General features: G+C 39.2%; 2 protein-coding genes across 8 annotated transcripts in view; one reads left to right on the top strand and one right to left on the bottom strand.

Annotated features, from left to right (window-relative positions):
- Positions 1-3,461, bottom strand: part of SMC6 (structural maintenance of chromosomes 6) — a 73,387-nt gene extending 69,926 nt beyond the window's left edge. For 2 of the 6 annotated variants that reach the window (XM_067703656.1, XM_067703658.1), the window contains exon 1: positions 3,314-3,461. The gene's annotated coding sequence lies outside the window, so the exon portion shown is untranslated. Of the gene's footprint in view, positions 1-2,598; positions 2,616-2,871; positions 2,888-3,313 lie in introns of those variants that run through there. The other 4 variants (XM_067703653.1, XM_067703652.1, XM_067703655.1 and 1 more) reach the window with 3 other exon arrangements.
- Positions 3,462-3,644: 183 nt separating this feature from the next.
- GEN1 (GEN1 Holliday junction 5' flap endonuclease) overlaps positions 3,645-16,476 on the top strand; it is a 31,818-nt gene continuing 18,986 nt past the window's right edge. Inside the window, exons 1-3 of one of the 2 annotated variants that reach the window (XM_067703659.1) lie at positions 3,645-4,052; positions 12,788-12,980; positions 13,664-13,850. In XM_067703659.1, coding sequence (XP_067559760.1) covers positions 12,820-12,980; positions 13,664-13,850 — 348 coding nt within the window. In that variant the 5' untranslated portion in view covers positions 3,645-4,052; positions 12,788-12,819. Of the gene's footprint in view, positions 4,053-12,787; positions 12,981-13,663; positions 13,851-16,476 lie in introns of those variants that run through there. The other variant, XM_067703660.1, reaches the window with a different exon arrangement.

Below are 16,476 nucleotides of genomic sequence, written 5' to 3'. Positions count from 1 at the left end.
CAGCAAGCATGTACATAGGAAATTTGATAGAGACCAAAAGCATTTTAACAAAGGACTATAAATTTCTAAATTTTCAAATTTATTGTGAGTCTGTAGTGATTCACACTTCCCATTCATATCAAAGTAGGGGTTAACAGCAGTGAGAACAGTCATAACAGAACTGGAATTATTAATAGAAAACAATGGTTAAGAAAAGGCAAACTGTTGCTGTTTCTGAATCTGCCATGGACTACTTACCTCATTCCCAATTCCACTTCTCCCACCACCACAGACAAATTCATTCTGCATTATATCACCTCATTTTTAATGTACTGAATTAATTAAGCACACTACTTGGAATATATCATGAAGTAATGTGAGATGCAATAGATAATAAATAATATAAATAAGTGAAAAAAGTCATTAGGCCATCCATCAAACAATTCCAGATAAGCAAAACTAGGAAGTACTAAGCACAGCACTTCAGATAATAAAATGTGAACACTCAGATTTATGTTTTAAAAAATCCCTGTGACCTCAATATAGAAGACAAACGAAACAGAGAGAGTAAGAATAGGGGCAAAAGAGACCAGTCTCTAAAGGATAAGGGGTGCTGAACAAAAGCAGTGGCATGCACATCAATGTTCACTGCAGCAATATTTACAATAGGCAAGATATGGAAGGAATCTAAGTGTCCATCAACAGATAAATGGATAAAGGTGTGATACACACATACACACACAATGGAATATTACACAACCATTAAAAATGAAATCTTGCCATTTGCAACAACATGGGTGAATCTAAAGGGTATTATGCTAAATGAAATAAGTCAGACAGAGGAAGACAAATACCCATATGATCTCACTTATTTGTGGAATCTAAAAAACAGAAGAAACAAAACAAAATGAAAACAGACTCACAGATACAGAGAACAAACGTATAGTTGCCAGAGGGAGGGGTTGGGGATGAAATACCCGAAGGGGATTAAGAGGTACAAACCTTTCCTTTAATCCTCAACATCCTTCTAAGTATTGTCCTTATTTTACAAAAGGGGATATTGAGGCTCAATTAAAAGATACTCAGACTTATGTAGCTATAACTTAGCAGAGCCTAGATCCAAACCCAGGTTGTCAAAACCCAAAGTCAAACCTCTTTAACGTCCAGGTTCCTCATGGTATGAACTGAGTTTAACCAAGTTTGACTATTTATAGGCAGTGAAATTGGATATTAAGCTGTTCATCTTCTTGTCCATCCTTCGTTAATGTATAAAACTACATAAAGGATTCTAATGTGATATGTCCCTCTAATATTACTTATTCAAGCCAATTAAAACTTGGGCTTGCTTTACAGAATTTTACCTTGTGTTTAATTTTCGGAAACAACCTTTACTCTTAATACTAAATGCCATTATCAGTAGACTGAGCAGGTTTGGAAAGGAAGGAGGATAAATAATACATTTATGTTGTTTGAAAACACTGAGTTTTAAGTGCTCCTGAGATAGAGAGGGCATAGGCAATAAAATATACTCTGCAGTAGAGGCAGATTTGGGAGTGGAGCTAAGAAAGCCACAGGAAGTGTTCTGAATTTGGTCACCAGGGAAACTATGTTTAGTGAGAAAGATGTATCTCATTAACTAGTGAATCCAAAACACTAACATTAATGTAAGTATCTACACTTGACCCTCAGTCATCTGGACTTGTGTGTGTGTGTGTGTGTGTGTGTGTGTGTGTGTGTATATATATATATATATAACTGTGACATTTAATTATGCCTTAAATATAATGCATACTATTGTGGTAAAATTTTGAGTTATTTATTAATTCCTGAAAGTAAGCCAAGTACGGCTTTGATTAATTTTCCTAACTTAGGTCTAAATATGATAGTCAAGATTTAGGCAGGTTTTACACAAAATTCTACATCCAGGCACTCAGTAAAATATACTCTGTAAAATAAACTTTTGAGAATGAAACTGGTTTTTCACTGTAACCACTTTAATATGCCATTTGTGCTGACTTTTGCCAGGCTCAATTCTAAATACTTCATACTAATTATAGACAGGTACAGAGATAAAACTCTAACTCTCTCTCTCTATCCCCCCACCCTCACATATTTAAGAATCCTGTGAGTTAGGGACCATGTTATTTTCTCCAATTACAGAAAAGGAACTGATATTTGCAGAGGTGGTACCGACTTGTCGGGGGTCACATTAACACTGGTTCTGTCTTGCACAAAAACATGTTTTTTAAGCAATATTCTAGTAATCTCCAAACTTCTTTGTACTTACAGCCATTCAAGGAAAAAAAAAAAACAACACAACTGTAAATACACATTCTCATAGGAAATTATTACTCTGCATATTTCACACAGTAAAAGAACGAGATAAAGTAAATCTAAGTAGTTCCAATATGGTCCCTCTCCACTCATGCACTCATGGAACTCTCTGCAAGCAAGTGCATGTGCCAGTGAACATTTTAAAAGACTACATAGCAGACGTCTAAAAGCCGTCAGCGAATTTGGACTCTTTTTCTTTTGAATATACATTCCAGAGTAGCTTGTCTTCAAAACACTCGCTTGTAATCGTCTCCTCATGAAATATACAGAGCAGTAAGCACTCACATAAGTTCTGTCTTCAGGGTTTAAACAGCAAATAGTTGCTCTTTCTAGGAATTATCCCAGGATCCTCTCAAGCCCTTTCTCTACCCTTGAGTCCTGTGTTCCGCAATTCCCAATAGTGATTCTTCTCCAGCTCATCTCCACGAGAAAATCAGGGAAAAGAAATAACATCATAAAACCTTCAAACATCATAATTTAATTCTTCCAGGTACAGAAGAGTTTGCGTTCTCATGAAACTGGCATTTTAGCAGCAAATCCAATTTAAGTAATACTTACATACATCTCTTAAACATTCTTAAGTTGCTACTTGCGAGGTACCATCAAACGGGTGATAAAAGCCCGATTCCCGAACCCAACCTCACCCCCCGACCCTTATACCCCCCAAGCCCCTCGTCAAAGCCTAAAGGGCCGTTTTGGGCCGCGCGCCGGGTCCCGCAGCCCGAGCCGGCATTGGCAAGCCTCGCCGCCAGAGCCCCTCGAGGGCGGAGCCCAGCGGACACACGGGCAAGTTTCCCGCGGCTGAGGGGACCTGTGCCGCCTGCGGAGAGGGCGAGAAGATCCCCGCCGGCCGTGGGCCGGGCCGCCCGGGCCCCCTAGACACTGTAGCAGCTTCGCTGACCCGGCCGCCACCAGGTGGGCTGGGGGCGCCAGCTACGAGTGCGGTGGAGGGGCATGGACCCGCAGCAAGGGAGAGCGACGGCGCGCGCCCTCACCCTACCTCGAACAAGTCGAAGTCTCCCGAAGGAACCTGATCGGCGGGGCGGCCGTGGCGCAACAGGACGCTAAAGCCACCCGAGGGGCGTCTCGGCGTCGGCCGGCCGCCGTCGGCCCGCGGGGTTCTGCGCGCCCACAGCGGGAGAAGGCAGCAGCCCGGCCGCCCCGGCGCCCACCGCGGGACACTCCGCGCCTGCGCCCCGCCCCCCCTCCCGCCGGGACTCCGCCCGCGCGTGCGCAGTTCGGGGTTTTTCGCGCCACTGGAGTCTAAGAGGGGCCGGAAGTGCCCCTGGGCGGACGGAGAAAGCTTGTAGAAGCTTAGGGCTCGGCGATAGCGGGACGCGGGGAGCGGGGCGGGTGATTTGCCTAAGTGAAAGTGAAGAAAGCTCGGAGCCCCAGGACTACAGTTCCACCCATGCGTACAGCGACCGGCTGGGAGCCCGAGAAGCCGAGCGTACGGCCGCAGTCCCGGAAAGGGGACAGTCACTTCCCGGAAGAGGCGGGGCCATGGACGAGAAGGCACCGAATTCGAAGTGCTCCCCAGGAGCTTTCCGGGGCAGGGTGCTAGGCGCCAAACGGTCGACTTTGCTTGGGGAAGGAAAGAGAAAGTCTTTCCTTTTCTTTTTCTTATTTTTTGAGAAGAGAAAATTTAGAAACTTGTAGACAGCAGTAGTTAAGATTCAGGCCAAACTGGTAAATCACGGAAGGGCGTCTTTCAAAACCAAGGAGGAAGGGTTGGCCCGGTAAGTCCCACAGAACGGTGGAGAGACGGCACCGCCCGGGTCCGTCCACTGGCTCCTTTGCAGTCTGGGTTGGGGGCGAGCTCTGTGTTCGTGTCCCTGTCGCACCCGCCCCCTCCTCCCAAAAGGCTCCCTTTGGGTCCAGGAGGACAGCAGTCCGAAGCTCCCGGCCGGATTCAGCCCTGCTTTCCGAGCCCGGAGTCTCCCAGTCCCTGCGGTTCGCCCCGGCGCGTGGGAGCTGTCCGCCGCGGCTCCGCGCTCTGGCGGCCGTGCCGAGGCCGCTGGGTCCCGAATGTCCTTCTCCCGGGCACCGTGGGGTACACTCCCACGCCTGGTTCAAGGCCATCCTGGGCGAGCCTTCCCTGATCCCCTTGGGCACACTTGGGTGTTCCTCTTTTTTGGTGTTAACTTTGTGTTTTGGAAATACTTCCATTATAGCAGTTATCTTAAGGCATTGTGGTTGTTTATTTACAATCTTTCTTTCCGCTGGCGCGTGCCTACATTACAAACCCTCTCAATAAACATCGGAACTAAAGAAGTTTAAGGTCCTTGGCTTAGCTTTCAGCGCTTTCTCAACCCGACATTAAGCTACCGCCTCTGTCTTTACACAGCTCTTCACGTGGCAGCCCTTCACGTAATATACTTTCTATACCCCAAAATCTTCCTTTCTAGATGGAAAAAAGGGGTATTTACTGCTAACCCAGAACACCCCCGAAGAAATTGATGTCAAACTTCTGGTCTCCAGTAAGGAAATTCCTACCCTTTTACTTCTAAAGATGATCAAGTATATGTTCCTTTCCTGGCCTTTGCCATGATACACATATGACATAGTCGAAATAGGTGAAAACACTACGACATCTGGCCCAAGTGGTCCTTGTGGGTAAAAGATGGGAAGCACAGCTGGGAGGTCTCTGCTTATATGTCACTTCCTTTAAGAAGTCTTCCTTGATGCCCTACACTAGGTAGGATACCTTCTTTAGCTCTATTTACTCCTGTAGTTCTCTAGCCTTACTTCTGTGCCTGTACTTGTCACATTGTTATAATTCCCTTTTTATCTCTAATCTCACCTAACCACGGTCCTTAAATGCAGGGCTTGATCTTTCAGTATTGTATCTCCAGCACCAAGAAGAATTCTGGTAAATAGTAGGCATTTAATAAATATTTATTAATAACAAGTAATTTAAGCCTGTGTTATATTATTCTTCAAAGTTTAAGCTAAATTCATATGAAAATAAAACTGAAGAAATAATAAACACAGCATTAATTACTGAAATTATGTGGTAAGTCCTATACAATACAATCTGAATTGAAATAAGCTTTATACAGTTTACCTAACTTTATATGAAATAGAGTCATCTGCATGGGAATTGGGAAATTTAAAGTAGTTCCTGCTTTATTGTTAAAAAAATTTGTTTCTAATGTTTCTGCTTAAAACTGAAATAAAACTGGAAAGCTGTTTAATAAAATGTATATTTTTGCATATCAAACCATTTACCTCTTTTATGTTCTTTAAATTTGATTCATTAGTGGAATTAGCAAGGTTCTGTGCTTTTCTCACCTCATTCAGTTTTATAATTAACCAATAAAGCTTATTAGCTTTTAAGGAAGTTTTAGGAGCATAAATTGATTTATGGGTACCATATGGTTACATCAAAGGATTTGGTTTTGTTTTAACCTGAAGGGGATTCTTAAGCTCTTTTTTTAAACTAGAAATTCATGTTCTTTCTACCAAGAAATAATATCTGAAATAGAGTGATTTGTTTTTAATACCAAGCTATCAGAATTGTTGATGAGATTCGAAAGATATCAGAATCTTGTAATTCATTTGGTTTAATACCTCTCATTTTGTAGATGGCTTAAATGTCCTCCCAAGGTTGTACAGCTAGTCAGTGTATATCCAAGATCAAAATTTTAGGTTTTCTATCCCAAGTCCAATGCCCTTTCACTAAAGCATATAAATTGAAGCCACTAGTAGGCTATAAAGTTATTTGCTGTGGGTTGTTCTGACTTCGTTGATTCACATAAGTATTCTTGCATCACATTAGTTCTTAAGAACTATATTAGGAGACTTTTTAAAATATATGTAATATACATTGATTGCATGAGCAGATTGATGTCAATGAAATCATTACGTTATGAAAGATAGGAGAAGAGACTCACCAAATCTTACATCATAAAAAATTTCAAATTTCACCTATTAAAATAAAAATGGAAGATAAAATTATACACAGTTTGGGGTGAGCTTGCTATGTGTAGTATTTTTAAATTTTACTTAATGCTGAGCTATTTTCAAGCAGCCTTTTCAGGTTGATCATGACCTCATGCAAGAACCATCTGTTCTATCTTTGAGTGTAGTTGTACTTGAATATCTTAAAAGTTGTTGCATTCTGTCCCCTTTGGGAACTTTAAATGCTTTTACAGTCTTACCATTGCTACTTAATATCACTTCAAAGGAAGGGCTGGTGCAAAGAAAGTGACAAGGAATGGGAAATAATAGATCGTGGAAATAGACATTTTAGATTAAGTGCATCCTTAAAACATGTTATGGGGAGTTCCCTGGTGGCCTCGTAGTTAGGATTCTGGGCTTTCACTGCCGTGGCCCAGGTTCAGTCCTTTAGTGGAAAACTGAGATCCCACAAGCCACACAGCACAGCCAAAAAAACCAAACACACACATGGTGTAATTTTTCATAAGATATTTCACATAATTTTACCCTTTCAGAACTATTGAGGTATTTGTTTAATATTCTGCTTTTACAAGTGATTTTCAAAAGGAGCACAAAGACCTTAGGTTGTAGATCTATTGAAGATAATCCTAAAATAGTATTTTAAAAGAATGCATTACATTTAGAATGCTTTGTAATTTTACATTAATATTTTTTGCATTTTACAACTGACTATAAGATAGCACCATAAATGAAGTAAATTAACTGGTAACAAAGAGAAGTTATGTCACCCTTAAGGAAATTCACTGTCCATTACCAGAGAGATGAAGATTTTTAAATATGTTTTAGATTTTTAAATAATATCATTGTGGCTTCTATGGGGAGGATGATTGCGTGGGTGGCAAAAAGTAGAAGCAGAGAGGCCAGTTAGCAGACTTCAGGCACTAGAAGAGTATCTTTAGAAACGGGGATTTAGGATGTGTTTTGGAGACAGGGGACTTGTTGATCAAGTTGCTGTTAGAGAGTGAAGTAAAGAGAACAATCAAGAATGACTGCTAGGTTTCTGGCCTGAGCAACTGGATATTTGGCAATGACTAGGGATAGAACAGTTTTGAGGAGAGATGGTGGAATCAAGAATTACATGCATATTATGCATCTATGTAAAGTAGGAGATTAGATGTTCTTATCAAGAATTTGGAGAAGTTGTCAGATGATGAGGGATAAATATTAAAGAGGGAAAGTGAAGAGAAGTTTCTTCATTATAGAGTATTCAAAGGAGACTCACCTCTCTGACTCTAAAAATGATCTTCCTGTGAGTCTTTCTGTTAACTTTCTAGTTCTTATGCCTGCCACCAATCCTTTAAATAGTGTTGCTTGGCATAGTTCTAATCTATTATTTTTTAGTTAAGACTATATAAAGTCTTGCAGTTATTCAAGAAGGTCTAATGGAAATTCATTAACGGTAAGTTACCAAGAGAAAGAAAAAAAAAAAAAGACTCATTGGGGCATGTTAGAGACAGAGGCTAGCTCCTAAAAATTGTCCCTTGGGTCCTATCATTCAGAGAAAACAGTGGAGAAAAGCACGTTTCACAATAGCAGCAATTCTTTCATGGTTATGAAAGAAACATAGCAGAGCATTACTACTTTATAGGAATATGCTTGGGGGACACGAGAGATTTTTTTTTTTTTTTTTTTTTTTTTTGCGGTACACGGGCCTCTCACTGTTGTGGCCTCTCCCATTGTGGAGCACAGGCTCCGGGCGCGCAGGCTCAGCGGCCATGGCTCACGGGCCCAGCTGCTCCGCGGCATGTGGGATCCTCCCGGACCGGGTCACGAACCCGTGTCCCCTGCATCGGCAGGCGGACTCTCAACCACTGCGCCACCAGGGAAGCCCCGACACGAGAGATTTTTAACCTTTTTCAAATGCATTTCAGTAGATATATTGGGACTCTAGGTCAAGGTACCAAAGTAGTTTAAAAAGGAATTGGATGAAGGTGGTCAGAGGTACAAACTTCCAGTTATAAAATAAATAAGTACTAAGGGTGTCGTGTACAGCATGATTAATATCATTAACATTGGTGTATGTTATATGTGAAAGTTGTTAGGAGAGCAAATCCTGAGTTCTCAACACAAGGAAAACATTTTTAAATTTTGTATCTTTATGGGATGATGGATGTGGTAAACTTACTGTAATCATTTCATGATGTACTTAAGTTAAATCATTATGTTGTACAACTGAACCTTAAGCAGTGCTGTATGTCAGTTGTATCTCATTAAAACTGGAAGAAAAAAATATGGTGACCAGGAAGACTGTCAATGAAAGAGACTTTTTTTCCCTAGAAAATGTCACATAACTAAGGAAAGTGGAGAAGAGAAAACCTTAGCTCAGAGATAGTAATTTTTACTTTCTGGGACCTAAATGATAATTTTGTTACAGACCTTTTTTTCTTTTTGCCTGCGTTTTTCATACTAGTTGTGCTTAAGCAGCCGTTGTTACAGTTTTGTAGTCTTTGCTCATATTATAATAAAGGAATAGCCAAAATAGATGTCCTAGGTACATATCTGTTCAGCTGCCAGTGCTAGTTGTTCTGTAACATAACCACAGATGCTCATTCTTTTTTATTTATTTATTTATTTGTTTATTTATTTATTTATTTATGTCTGCATTGGGTCTTTGTTGCTGCACGCGGGCTTTCTCTAGTTGCAGTGAGCGGGGGCTACTCTTCGTTGTGGTGCGTGGGCTTCTCATTACGGTGGCTTCTCTTGTTGTGAAGCACGGGCTCTAGGTGTGCGGGCTTCAGTAGTTGTGGCACATGGGCTCAGTAGTTGTAGCTTGCGGGCTTTAGAGCGCAGGCTCAGTGGTTGTGGCACACGGGCTTAGTTGCTCCGCGGCATGTGGGATCTTCCCGGACCAGAGCTCGAACCTGTGTCCCCTGCATTGGCAGGTGGATTCTTTACCACTGCGCCACCAGGGAAGTCCTGGGATGCTCATTCTTTAAACCAGGTTTATTTCTGACAAAAGAAATTAAAATAACATGAATAAGTTTTAAATGTAATGATCATATTATATTAAAGACATTACTTATGGGCTTAGTTAAAAGCCCTCTTTGTCTTGCTTAAGGGATCCAATCTGTGGGAATCTTAAAATATTAATAGAATCAGTTTTGGGTTTATTTTTATTTTTCCAGGCATGGCTGCCCCAGTGAATAATATATTCCGTTAAGATCCTTAAAAATGTTCCAAATGTGCTTGAAATAGAGGACTACAGTTTTTTGTTTGTTTGTTTTGCGGTATGCGGGCCTCTCACTGTTGTGGCCTCTCCCGTTGCGGAGCACAGGCTCCGGACGCACAGGCTCAGCGGCCATGATTCACAGGCCCAGCCACTCTGTGGCATGTGGGAACTTCCCGGACCGGGGCACGAACCCGTGTCCCCTACTTCGGCAGGCGGACTCTCAACCACTGTGCCACCAGGGAAGCCCAGAGGACTACAATTTTTAAGATTGAGTCTACCTCATTAGTGTTTCTCCAATTTTTTTTTTCCATCACCCTCAGAAGGAATACAATGTACATCACAGTCCTATACATAAATATGTGTTTGTGTGTGCCATGGTAACACTGCACCATGCAACAGTCTTTATTCTTACTATTCACTTATATATGTGTAGTCAGCTTATGTAATGAAGCATTAGAGACATGGTAGGAAGGATTGAACTTTAGACATGGAAGGGCCAGAGAAAAGATGCGCCTTGCCTAAGACCACAGAACTCATTCCTAGGCATTCTGGAGGAAACCAGAAAAAATGAATCTCTTATCCTTAAAATAACATACTGAAGTCATATTTGATATTCAGGTACTCATGAATATGTAGAACATTGCTTTTTAATTGACCCATGAACTGTGTCCATATTTCATTACTTAATATTTAGGCAAGACATAAACCATCTAAAGATTTCTAGTTTATTTGCCCAACCCTTTATAGATAGGGCCACATTCTTTAGCTTTTTTTTTAAATTTGAAAAGTAATACAAGCATGTAGTTATTTTAAAAAATAAACAACACAAAGAGTAATTTTCCACATCTCTCAACTTAAGTCATCCCTAATAAATAACCTATTTTGTACCTGTTTTCATTTCAGAACTTGGAGATTATTTCATCAGTTCAGATAGATGCATCCATTTTTATTTGCTGCATCATCTATTCCATTGTTTGAATATACCATAATTTGCTTAAAGATATGTCTGTTGTGCTCATTTGGTTCTTCCCAGTGTCTATTATAAACAATGTTACAATGAATATAAATCTGTAAGCACTTAAGAGCATATCTTAAAGTAAATTCCTAGGAGAGCTATTGCTAAATCAGGAAGATGCCTGCATTTAAAAATTTGACAGCTAGCGTCAGGGTCAAATTTAAATGAACCAAGATCAGTTATAATAAGGTTCCTCCAGAGAGAAGTCGCTTAATTTCCTTCAGTAGCAACACATTCCAGTATCCAGAGTGAGTCACAAATAAAAGGAAACACAATTATCAATAAGAACTTCCCCCTCAAACTTTCTATTTCTGAATTTTATATGTTGTGGTGGTTAATACTTTATTTTTTTCTTTTCTTTTAAATTTATTTATTTACTTATTTTTGGCGGCGCTGGTCTTCGCTGCTGCACGCAGGCTTTCTCTAGTTGCAGCAAGCAGGGGCTACTCTTCATTGCCGTGCGCGGGCTTCCCACTGCGGTGGCTTCTCTCGTTGCGGAGCACGGGCTCTACAGTGCAGCCTCAGTAGTTGCGGCGCACGGGCTTAGTTGCTCCGCGGCTTGTGGGATCTTCCCGGACCAGGGCTCGAACCCGTGTCCCCTGCATTGGCAGGCGGATTCTTAACCACTGCGCCACCAGAGAAGTCCTAGTGGTTAACACTTTAAAAGGTTTGTTTCCCTTCATAATAATGCTTTAGGGAATACATGTGCCCCCAGCTCTTTTTCCAAAATTTACTACAACTTTTCACTAACAAAGAGGTAAAATCTTGACTCTGAATCCATGTCACGGTGCCACCCACGTTCAATCTGTGGGCCTTCTTGATGTGCAATAGACTATAGTAGCACTGGAACCCCATTACTACCTAATGCTTTCTTCCCTGTATTTAAATCTATAATTTTCCTCCTAAAGTGACATATCGGCAAATATTTGTGCAGCTTTTCATAAAAATGAGTGCACAAAGTACTACTTAGAGTTACACTGACCACGTTTAAAATTAAGATTCAGAAAAGCTCCGAGAAAATGACAGATAGCCGCATTTCCAGCATTTATTTTCTTTGTAGCCATGTACAATTTGAAAACATTTGCTTTTACTATGGACCCTGTTAAAGGAACAGACAATACAGTTACATTTTATTTAGAATGGCTTTACATTGTGGTGATAGCTTTTTGTCTTAATATGTCTTGTATCCTACCTTGTGTTTGTAGAGTGAATTAAGGTCATTATTCAGATGATACATAGTCAGACATTTACATAGACTGAATCTTCAATGCAAATGCTACATAATATTTTTTATCAAATAATAACAAAGGAAAAGAAAAACAGCTATAGATGTTTAATAAGGAAAAACTGGCGTGTAGAAAATACCAAAGCAGGTTACAATAGCAGGGTTTAAGCAAATTTTGTTTTTAAAATGTCATGTACATAGAAAAGAGTTTAACATCAGTTTTCTTTGGATAGTGGAACTATAGGTGATTTTAAAATATTTTTCTTTTAAAAGATTTTTTATTTTCCCACAGTGAACATGCATGACCTTGCAATTTAAAAAGCCAATGCTCTTTAAAAAAAAATAATAATAATGTATTCCTTCAACTCTTCCTTTTCTATCTCCCCCCTCCCTACTTTTCCATCAGTTTTCCTTCCTTAATCTTTTGTGTTTTTTTGTTTGTGTGTTTACATTCTTCCTTGCTTTTGTCTTTTTGTTTTTCCTGATTATGATAGAGGACTAGTCCTATTCTCTCTTTAGGTATGTAAATCAAGGAGTGAATTCTCAAGAAGACAAATATGCATTACCACATCTGTGGATTTTCTACCCGTCTCTGCATTTGTTAGCTCTTATTAGGTGGGAGAAGCCAATTACCACCTTTTAAGATGGAGGTAATTTTTCCTTTTATTTTCCAAATTTCATGCAATACTAATGTGACCATGTGAAAAATTTTATTCTCAGCCACTGCTAAAGGCTGCGTGGAAAAGAGGAAAGAATGAGGAGGGACAAGGCAGCCCTTGACATTGGTTACATTAGGTTTAAAAATAACTATTTTTCAGTACTATAGAGAAACATATTTGGTGACATGAGTGGATTTTAAGGACAAATTCAGCATGCTATAATCTGTTAATAACTTTTCATCTGTTAGTTGTATCAGTGTTTTTGAAGCCACTAAGTGTATTACCACCATTTTTAATGTTTCAGGTGTTCTTGATTCATTCCGAAGAGCTGACCAGTGGAAGAAATAAGAATACTCTTATTTATGAATCACCCCACAGTAGCTCAAAATACACTGTTTGAATTTCTGTTCTGAGCTTCTGTCTTTTAACAATCTTTTGAAAAGGGTGCCTCGAATAACAGCAGATAATCACCAGGATGGGAGTGAATGACTTGTGGCAGATTCTGGAGCCTGTTAAACAACACGTCCACTTGCACAGTCTTGGTGGGAAAACCATTGCGGTTGATCTGAGTCTCTGGGTATGTGAAGCACAGACAGTCAAAAAAATGATTGGGACGGTCATGAAGCCCCACCTCAGGTAGAGTAAACGTGCTCAGAATATAAATAGATGATTGCGTAAGCAGTGAGTGTCTTGGTTTTGTTTCCACTTCATTTCTTTTGTTGTTGCTGTTTTACATTTTGAGATTTTAAAATGTATCAACGTGTCTCGATCTGCCATCTCCATATTGATAACACAATTTGTACATCGTACCCTTTGAGCTTCAGACTCGTAATACTTGGCTGCCTATTTAACATATCCGCAAGGATGCTTCGATGACTAAAAGCCAGAAATTTGGGAGCCATTCTCCCCCTGTTTTGTCCTCCACACATCCAGTCCATCAGAAGTCTTGCCAGTTCTACTTCCAGAATATACCCTGCGTTCACAGACTTCTCTCGATGTCCAGAAGCACTGCCTCAGTGGATGCCAATATCTCTTATCTGCCCTGCTGAGATGAAATCTTCGCTAGTTTCCCTCCCTCCTCTCTTGGCCTCCTCCTCCAAACCAGCTTCCACATAGCAATTAGAATAATCATAAATCTTCTTTGCTAAAAGACACACAGTGGTCTCTCAGTCCAGTCTACTTAAAATAAAATCTTAACAAATAAAATGTTATTGCATATAACATTTTATATTAATGTTCTTGCCATTATGTCATACTGCTGTGTTGACTTCTGCTATCAATATATGATGATTAATGTATTATTAACTTCTATATTTCAGGAACCTATTTTTTCGTATCTCATATTTAACGCTAATGGATGTAAAACTGGTGTTCGTTATGGAAGGGGAACCCCCAAAGCTGAAAGCTGATGTCATAAGTAAGAGGAATCAGATTCGGTATGGATCTTCGACAAAAACACGGTCTCAGAAAACAGGGAGATCACATTTTAACTCAGTCTTAAAGGAGGTGAGCATTCAGATATGATCTAATAATTCTGATTTGAATTATAGAGTATACTTTACTCTGATAAAGTTTTTCGTTCAGTATCCTTAATACTTATTAACTTTACTGTGACTAGAAGGACAGTGTGAATAGAGAAGAGAGTTTAAGTTTTGGAGTGAAACTTACCTGCGTTCAGATTCTGACTAGCCATTAGAAACTCTGAGACAGTGGGCAAGATTTTTAACCTGTCTGCCTCGTTTTGTACTGTGTAAAATAGGATAGTAATACTTTACAGGGATATGGTAAAAATTAGAGAAAATATATCTAAAACAACCGGTACATAGTCAGGACTTAATATGTAACATTTTATGACATCTTCAGCACTTAAAGAATTCCCAGGATAGAGGTCTCATTAATTCATACTTTACTCATTCAGGATTAATGAGAGTTCATAGACAGAATACGTATTTGGCTTCCTTTAGGGCTTTGTAATTTTAAAAAGTACTCAGTTATATTTTAGTATATTTATACGTTATAAAATATATATTTTTATAAAAATTTAAAAAGAAGAGAAATCTATAATACGATAAAGTAAGTAAAACAATAGGAAGCTATTATTATCTTGTCTCTTTATTTTTTTATTTTTAGCTGCGTTGGGTATTCGTTGCTGCGCGGGAGCTTTCTCTAGTTGCTGCGAGCTGGGACTACTCTTCCTTGCAGTGTGTGGGCTTCTCATTGCAGTGGCTTCTCTTGTTGTGGACCACGAGTTCTAGGCACACGGGCTTCAGTAGTTGTGGCTCGCGGGCTCTAGAGCACAGGCTCATTAGTTGTGGTGCACGGGCTTAGTTGCTCTGTGCCATGTGAGATCTTTCCCGACCAGGGCTCAAACCCGTGTCCCCTGCATTGGCAGGAGGATTCTTAACCACTGCGCCACCAGGGAAGTCCCCTGTCTCTTTTTTAAGGGTATATGTTTTTAAAAATTGCAGTAATCACGCACAAATAATTTTTATCTGGAGTTTTCACTTAACATACCCATGTTTCCCTGTTGCCATATTCTATTCAAAATCATTACTTTAATGATGGTACAACATGTATGAAGGTATGAAATCATTCCCCATGATTGTATATTGTATTGTATACTGTTTGCTTTTTAGTTCTTCTCTATTATACAGGAAATTATGATGAACATTTTTTTGTAAGCATAGCTTTTTCTTGTGATTTTAAGATAAAATTACCCAAAGTGGGATTGATAGACCAAAGTTTTGGAGTGATTTTATAACTCTTGCCAATTACTTTCTACCAGTACAGGTATGAAATAGGCAATTTCATTGCACCCACAAGATTATTGGATATTAGGAGGTTTATCTTTGTACTATTTAGTATGGAAAATCGAAGACATTTCTTTGTTTATATAATATGTATAAATACATATAATACATATTTAATATGTATTATTCTTTTAATGGTGAGGTTAAACATTTAACTTAGTTTTAGTCTCTCTCTGGGTAATGACCATCATATCCTTTCCCTACTTACCTTTTGAGGTTTTACTTTTTCTTTTGTTCATATTCTTTATATACTAAGGAAGTAAACCTTTTATCTTATTTGCTTTGAGTTCCTATCCCTGTTTTTCTTTTTAATTGTTGTTTAAAATTTTAATTTCTTTTAAAAGGTATTGCATAAATTAAAAAGCATTTTTCTCCAGAAATTCTATTTTCTATTTTTATGTGATTAAAAATAATAATTTTCAGTTAGTGACTATTCTACCTTAATGACTATCAGTAATTGAAGAAAATATCTGTACTGAATTCTAATTATTTCTTGTGTAATCAGTTCCTGGAAATATCTATGGTTTACATACTTAAGGCATTAAATACCCAGTATAACACAAAAAGATGTTTTATGTTCTTTTGAGAAAATTGCTCTATGCCTATTTCTTTATTTCTCTAATTGTGGTGTTCTTAGGCATTTTGTATTGGTTCAGTGTTGCCTGCCCATTAATCATTATCATATTTTTGTACACTCAGTCACTAAGCCTTACATTCTCCTAATCTACTGCCATTTTTAGTTACAAGCCTGAAAAGCACACATTAGTCCTCCAACACAACCTCCAGCCCATGTGATAGAGACTTAGGGTAGAGAAAATTGCAACCAACCTCATCACAAATTCTGTGCTGGTTTTTGAAAAGAGTTGGAACAGAATCTGAAATGACTTTTAAACTCTTGTTGTTTTTTATGAAAGGATACTTTTTATGTATGGGTAAATTAGAAACAACTATGGTGTTGCAGTAAAGCAGCACCTATAACAAAACTGTCTCTCTGAAGTCACCCAGCCAGAGTTCTGAAAAGCACCTTTTTTTTTTGACATAGTACTTTGTCCTTCTGAACCTTGTCCGCCTTGGGCAACATCTGGCAGAGGTTTTTATTACATCATATAGCATGCAAACAATTAGTCAGTTAAAGCAAAAGAGATGATCTTTTTTCTGTCTCTAGAAACTAGGTAAATAGCCTCTTTTCCTCACCATATCCAGTATTCCTCAGTGATAGAATGAGAGTATCACATATGACAAGAAAGAATGCACTAGGCTGTAAAGCTAAACTATAAGCTACTCAGCTGGGTTAAATTCATAACGCCAAGAAAACCGCAAAT

Source organism: Pseudorca crassidens, chromosome 14, assembly GCF_039906515.1.
Source record: "Pseudorca crassidens isolate mPseCra1 chromosome 14, mPseCra1.hap1, whole genome shotgun sequence".
Taxonomy (NCBI): domain Eukaryota; kingdom Metazoa; phylum Chordata; class Mammalia; order Artiodactyla; family Delphinidae; genus Pseudorca; species Pseudorca crassidens.
Note: the sequence above shows the minus strand (reverse complement) of the source record. Positions and strands in the feature narration are given on the sequence as shown.